This window comes from Sabethes cyaneus, chromosome 1 (genome assembly GCF_943734655.1).
Source record: "Sabethes cyaneus chromosome 1, idSabCyanKW18_F2, whole genome shotgun sequence".
Taxonomy (NCBI): domain Eukaryota; kingdom Metazoa; phylum Arthropoda; class Insecta; order Diptera; family Culicidae; genus Sabethes; species Sabethes cyaneus.
The window spans coordinates 36,955,646-36,962,933 of NC_071353.1; the positions used below are offsets into that span (position 1 = coordinate 36,955,646).

At 42.1% G+C, this 7,288-nt stretch overlaps 1 protein-coding gene across 1 annotated transcript; it reads left to right on the top strand.

The window, feature by feature from the left end:
• The first annotated feature begins 2,773 nt into the window (after positions 1–2,773).
• On the top strand, positions 2,774–4,667 carry LOC128742373 (lysosomal acid glucosylceramidase-like). Its single transcript, XM_053838717.1, has 3 exons — positions 2,774–2,972; positions 3,048–4,500; positions 4,561–4,667. The coding sequence occupies exons 1-3, from the start codon at positions 2,894–2,896 to the stop codon at positions 4,658–4,660; spliced, it is 1,632 nt and encodes a 543-aa protein (XP_053694692.1). The 5' UTR covers positions 2,774–2,893; the 3' UTR covers positions 4,661–4,667.
• The last annotated feature ends 2,621 nt before the right edge of the window (positions 4,668–7,288 follow it).

Genomic DNA, 7,288 nt, shown 5'->3' on the forward strand with positions numbered 1-7,288 from the left:
CTAGTGAAAAGAGAGGTACCAGGTCGAGGGGCGTAATGAAGGAAAATTCCTAAAAATACCGACACTCCAGCATGGATAACAGATATGTAGTTCGCTTACAACGCCCAGATTTTCAAGAATGGGCGTGACGGCCAATGCTGGCGATCGATTTTTACATTTCAGACAGGTAGGATACCTATTCTAATGCATAAAAGAAGATGAAGAATCTGTTTGATTATTCATCAGCAAAAATATAATAACTGCTGACACAGAGCGAATCAGTGATGATAAATTTGACCATTTAAAAATTTAGGTCTACACTAATTTTGCTGCTGAACAACACGTTATTCCTTACCATCCTTTTGACACTCTTTGTAAATTCTTCTGAATTTCATGCCCAATTCTATGCAAATTGGCTGCCAGCTCAAGCTGAGTTGGATGTATGGTGAAGAACGAAGTACGGAGTACACAAAAGCACCATAGAAGGACATCCGCCGGCTGTGGAAAATCCTGAAGTGAAAAGGGCACTCGTCGAACAACCAGAACAATGGGCTGGCGTCTAGAACGCCTTCGTCATAATCAGTGAGAATCAGTGCAGATGGAATGGTTGTTGTTATTAGTTTATTAGGACTACAACCATTCTCTTTGCACCGCCTGTGCAGAGGGAATGAGTTTCCGATGAAAGCTAGGAAATAATCGATGAGCGAATTAAGGCAAAGCCAGCATTGAGCGGATAAGGCAGCATTCCTCAAGGGTACGCCAAGCTGGAGAGGACTAGGACGAAAAAACCTGGATATAGGGTTTATTGCTAATTCCCGTCGTAGTAAGGAAAGCCACTCTAATTTTCATCATTTCTTAGGTGGATTTAATGAATACTACAAAAGTTTGATTGATCGCGAGAGACAAGAAACTAAAATATTAGGGAATATTTAGTAGTACAGTTTTCCGGACAGACTGACACGGCTGATCAAAGCTACCCTGGAGCGAGTGATGTGCTACGTGTGCGTTTCGGAGACACTTTCGAATCACGCAGAAGGTTGCGGCAAGGTCCTGTATGTTATTCAATATCGCTATTGAAGGTGTGATCCAACGACCGGGCATCGAAATGAGAGGATTTCGCAGACGACCTCGACATCACTACTAGAAACCCTGGGACGGCGGAGGCAATCTACGCCAGACTACAAACGGAGGCTAGGAGGATAGGGTTACAAATCAATGCGTCGAAAGCCAAATACATGGTAGGAATAGGCTCCAGAGAAAGCAACGTCAGCTACCCACGGACAGCGACTATTGACGGCGATGAACTGGAAGTGGTTGATGAGTTTGTACATTTGGGATCTCTGGTCACCGCGGACAATAATAAAGAGATTAAAAGACGCATTCAAGCTGGAAATCGAGCCAACTTTTCCCTCCGCAAGACGCTTCGATCAAGGAGCATACGCCGCCGCATAAAGCTGACGATGTTCATTCTCTATGGACTTAAGACAGTAACTTTGCTTACGGTAGATATACGTGCACTTGCCGTATTTGAACGAAAGGTGTTGCGGACTATTTTTGGCGGAGTACAAACGGAAAGCGGAGAGTGGCGGAGGCGTGAATCACGAGCTACAGATACTGCTTGGAGAGATTCTTATTGTACACCTGGCAAAAGTTGGGGGACTACGGTGGGCCGGCCACGTTGCAAGGATGCCGGACGACTGTGCAGTGAAATCCGTTCTCTTCAAGAACCCCAAGGGGCTCAACAAGCCAGATGACTCGACCAGGTTGAAGTCGACTTGCGTGTGTCGAGACGCGCAACGAATTGGCGACGAGTAGCCCAAGACCGAGTACAATGGAGAGCAACTCTTGATACGGCAAGAGCCACCCCGGCTCTCGGCTGGTAAAGTTAGTTAGTTAATGTTTATTTATAATGTGGCATGTGAAGATTTACTGTAATTCAAGGTTTAAGATGATGACATCAAAAAACTGATTTTCTCGAAATATTTCGACCCCTTTTAGTTTATGAAACCAACCTTTTTCCAGAATTTGAGAGAAGATGTAGGAATCCCCGAAGATTCAAAACAACCAAAAAGTAATGAAAATTGACTCAAGTCAAATGGCGCTTGTGGGATTTCTCAAACAAACGATGCAAATGTTTTTTAAAAAGTCCTGTTTCCAAATAATGTAATCCACCAGGAAATGAATTTTCGCGTCTTCATAAGTATTTCGATGCCAGATTTTACATTTTGTATAGTGTTTTTTCGACAATTGCGTGTTCTGTAAAATTCACTCAATGGTTAATAGAACACTATGGTTCGAAACGGCTCATTTGACAAGCCTGACAATAGCTCTAACATCGTTGATTAAGTACAAGAAGCAATCGCCTCGAGCAATGATAACATGATGAACTGATTGTGACCGCATTGGAATTTAAAAAATGCACTTCCAGCGAGGATCCCAACAATACAGCCCATTGAAGCTGAAGCCATCCGCCGAAAGCCGAAAACACGAACAGCCATTATTATTGGAGTCAGCTACCTACAATAATGCGCAGAAGCACATTTCTCAACCAACGGCATTTGCGGCATCTTTATTTATAATTTACAATTTCTTTATCAGTGCTTGACATTCTCTCAGACACAAAGCAGCCACACGCACACATGATTCACGCCAGCGAAGACAGACAGGTCGATTCCTCGTCTCGACGCGGATTTATGAACGATGATTGCCATATTTACTCTCTTTTACATTGTTTGCCAGACGTGCATAAGTTGTAATTTGACCACGGGTCAATCCGTGTAGCATAATTGCTGAAATAGCAATCGCAGTCTGCTCCGTACCGTCCACAAGTGAGTAACTTTCGTCGCGCTGTACTCCTAATTTTGGAAAAGTGTAAAACTCTATTGCGAGAGGTGACAAAATTGCATTGTAAACAATGCAACCACCCAAGGCAAACGACTTGAACTTGATTGTGCTAGCGCTGTTGTACTTGGCGGTTTCCGATGAATCGACTGGTGCGTTATTTCGTTCCAGATGAATAATGCTTTGATGTGACATAACCAACTTAAAACATTTTGTTTTCATTTTAGTTTCGGGCTCGCTTCCATGTGCATTACGTCAGTACCCGACCGGCTCGGTTTGTGTATGCAATGTGACCTACTGCGATACATTGGAATTCGAAGAACCAATCGCGGCTGGGGAGTTTGTACATGTGACCAGTGGCCGCGATGGCACAAGGTTTGCTCAGTCCCGTGGAAGGTTTACTCCTACGTCCAAGGAAAACATTATTCCGGAGGTCTTGCGAATTCCTAAACAACGTTTTACGCGCAGCACCAGGCCCATAACGTTGCAACTGGATCGCCGGAGAGTATTTCAAACGGTGGTTGGATTCGGTGGAGCATTTACTGGAGCAGTTTCTTACAATTTGGGACGGTTGAAACCAGAGTTGCGGTACAGCTTATACCGATCGTATTACTCTAAATCTGTGGGCATTGGATACAACTTGCTGAGGATTCCAATTGGTGGTTGTGATTTTGATTTGAAACCATGGGCGTACAATGAGCTTCCGACAAACGATGCGATGCTGACGAATTTCACTAAACTGGACGATAGAGACTTAATGAAAATCGCACAAATACGAGAGCTGATGGATGTGGCGGATAATCGTAATATCAAGTTTATGGGTGCTGCATGGAGTCCACCCAAGTGGATGAAATCGAATAATGACTGGAGTGGTTCAAGTCGACTCAAGAGTGAATACTATCAAACTTGGGCAGATTACCATATCAAGTACCTGCAGTTGGTGAAAGAAGCCGGATTAGATTTTTGGGCTATCTCTACGGGTAACGAACCCATGAACGCTGTCATTGGATTCCTCTTCATTCGGTTCATGAGTCTTGGCTGGACTGCTCCTAGCCAAGGTAAATGGGTTGGCGAGAATCTAGGACCAACATTGAGAAGTTCAGCTTTTCGTGACGTTAAACTGTTTGCAGGAGATGATCAACGGTATACTTTTCCCTGGTGGTTTTCACAGATGAACCAGGGTCATCCTAATGCAACGCAGTACTTAGACGGATTGGCGGTTCACTGGTATTGGGATGGCGTCACACCACCCGGTCTGCTGGACCAGGCAGCACATCTCTATCCGGATAAGCTAATTTTTAACACAGAAGCTTCGCTCGGTGATAAACCATTTCAAACTCATGGTCCAATACTAGGATCATGGGACCGTGCGGAATCATATATCACCTACATCCTGCAAGATTTACGGCATAATGTACACGGATGGATCGATTGGAATTTGATGCTGAATGAAATTGGCGGTCCAAATTATGCCAATAATTTCGTCGAAAGCGCTGTTGTTGTAAATTCAACTTCAGGCGAAGAGGCCTACAAGCAGCCAATATTCTATGGACTAGGCCACTTTTCTAGATTCATTACAGAAGGTTCTAGGCGATTTGAAACTACCAGCACCGATTCAGGAGTGCTTGTGGTAGGCTTCGAGAGACCTGACGGAAAGATTGCGTTAATTTTGTACAACAAGTAGGTGACTTTTGTGTTGAGATTGTCTCGAAAGTACTAACAGTGTATGTTTTATTATAGAAAATCTAGTTCCTGCGAGGTAACGATCAAAGACCCGGAACGAGGCACAGCTCAGTTGCATCTCCCACCCAAATCGGTTCATTCCATTCTCTACGCATAATTGAAACCGTGACAAATTTGTGAATAAAAGAAGAAAAACAAAAAGCAGTTACTATTCGTCAATCTTCGACCCTAACCTTATGCAACAAACGATCCGTAAATTTTTTCCTCAGCGGAAAGCGGACAAATCCCGCCACATAAACAAAGATTTGGCACGTTCAGGAACGCCACGAACAGATAATTCGTTGTCGTTATGGCTCTGTCTGCATCCCGTCGGCGCGAGGCTGACATTCGGATGCGCACGAGACAAGAAACTGTCACGGTCTATTTCCACCCGTACATGTTCGCATGTTCTACCCTGTCTCACATACCCAGTCCCTATATGCTTCCGCTGCAGCGCGCTGTGAAGCAAACAGCTACAGCCCGGGAAAGCGGCCTAACTTTAAAAGAAATCCAAGCATTTCCGCTGCCATGGCCGTTGCATTGATTTCATGATTGCACGATGGCCACCAGGTGCGCTGTTTGCAATTCTTTTTTGACACAACAGATCCATGACAATCGATCAAATGTGACTAATGACTGTAATTTATCTGGACTTAGACTCCAAATATCTTTATTTACAAAAGATGAAGTAAGCTTTTCAATTTAACCCTTGGAGAAAAATAAGTTTATAAAAGTTTGCACGCAGTTAGTAAACCTCTCAGGAGACCAATAATTTATCACAGGAAGGCAGGCAATCTACTGTTGTTCCTTTTTTTGTTTTCCATGACGCCTTTGACGGTCTTTCAACATTAGTGCGATCCATTCAGCAATCCACTTCAGCACCATCATCCACAGGAAAGCAAAAAAGCGAAGAAAAAAACAAGAACCAGGTCATCCAATAAAGATATCATTTCGGGAAATTTATAGTTTCTGATCCGCCGCCGGAGTATATTTTGAATGTAATTGAGAAGGATTAGTGATGCTACTGTGCGATCTATTTTGTCCCGCCCCGGTTCATCGAGATAATCTTCTACTGGCAAACTCGACTCAACCGCCGGAATGGATGAAAAGGGCAACCGAGAGTGAGCAGTCGTCTAGCGGAGAATAAAAAAAATAAAAACAGAACTTCACCGCAGACTGGGACGATACTGTGACTGTGAGTGCGATCCTCTTGTTTTTGCCTTGTGACGCGCGTGATCGTCATATTTTATGATCGCTTTCTTAATACCGCTTTTCACTGTGTAAAGTTTTATTTGCTTCGTTTTGTCACTGCAGGTTTCTCTGCAGGCAGCGTATTTATGGGTTGTATTTTGAAAAGCGATTTACTAACAATGTCGACTAAATTCGAATGAATGAAAAACAAAACGCACAACTAACCACGAGCTCTGTGTATGCAACCACGTATAACTTTGTCAAGAGTTGGTATTTCATGTAGCATCCTTGCATTTTTACAATGAATTGGTTGTTCGTGCAATTTGTATTCAGAATAAAATACTGGACATGTTACTCCGAGAATCAGTTGTGTACAGTTCAATCGGTTCAATAACTCATTTACAAATTCAACTAAAAACAGGAGTTAATATTATTGGGGGATAGTGTACCGAGGCACACATTTGTATGTAGAAAGGTTGGACATATTGGACTAAAATTTAATGATAAAATTATGAATTGCGACTTGGCGGGTAGGGGCTTTAGTAAAAATAAATCGAAAAAATCGACTGAAGTTTTTGGAGCGTCTTAGTAGAATACGAAACCTAAAAATAAAAATAAGAAAACTTATCCAATTTAATTCTACTATGTGTACACATAGTAGAATTAAATTGGATAAGTTTTCTTATTTTTATTTTTACGAAAAAATCGGATTTTTTCAGATTTGTGACGTTTATATCACGAAATCCAATTACCACCTAGAACGATGGTTTCTTCTACAAAAAAAATACGCGAACACGAGATCTTCAAAGTTACTTGTGGCATTTTACAGGATTTGCTTGCTAGGTGGCGTTTATCTAGAAAAATCAATCTTTTTTGGTCGCAAATTTTTTGGGTTCTACTAGTTAGAGTGATTATATACAGAGTGGCGACATGTCATCCCAAAAGTATGCAATGCTTTAGCAATGCTTATTTTCTTTCTCTTTCCTGCATACGCGTTGGATTGGTCGTCTGCCTGATTGGAATGACACTGACTGATAATTACCATTCCAATTTTGACATTGTCGCCACTCTATATATAGTCACTCTACTACTAGTGTAAACAGTGTATATAGACAAGATACGCAGTGAATATAATCCGGTGGTAGATAAAACCTTGGTGAACGGTTCCGAATTCATCCACCAAGTGGTGTAGGGGAAGACTGTCCAGAACGCACGGAGGGGTAGAATGGCCCATGCTATTAATTGTTTAAAAACGCGGAAACTATTTGGTAAAATTATGAATGCGCATTTTATTTTGGTGTAAAACAAGCTAATTCATAATTGTGTAGAATGTAAAAGCATCAAACATAGCCACATCCAATAAAATCAAGCGATTATCCGCGATCTCATTCCACAAGTAAGAAATCACGGGTTTCTCCTAAGCTTTTACCACTAGTCGGTATGCAAATTTTATAATAAATACAGTCTATCTAATTGAAATACTGTCATACTCGATGATTCATCACAAAAACGGCATGAACTAGGCATGTTTTTCACATATATTGCAAAAAACTTC

Excerpts from the sequence above, each read along its gene's own strand:
- LOC128742373 (XM_053838717.1), top strand. The coding sequence starts at position 2,894 with ATGCAACCACCCAAGGCAAACGACTTGAACTTGATTGTGCTAGCGCTG. Across the intron at positions 2,973-3,047 it reads GGTTTCCGATGAATCGACTG|TTTCGGGCTCGCTTCCATGT; the intron begins GTGCGTTATTTC and ends TTTTCATTTTAG. Across the intron at positions 4,501-4,560 it reads GCGTTAATTTTGTACAACAA|AAAATCTAGTTCCTGCGAGG; the intron begins GTAGGTGACTTT and ends GTTTTATTATAG.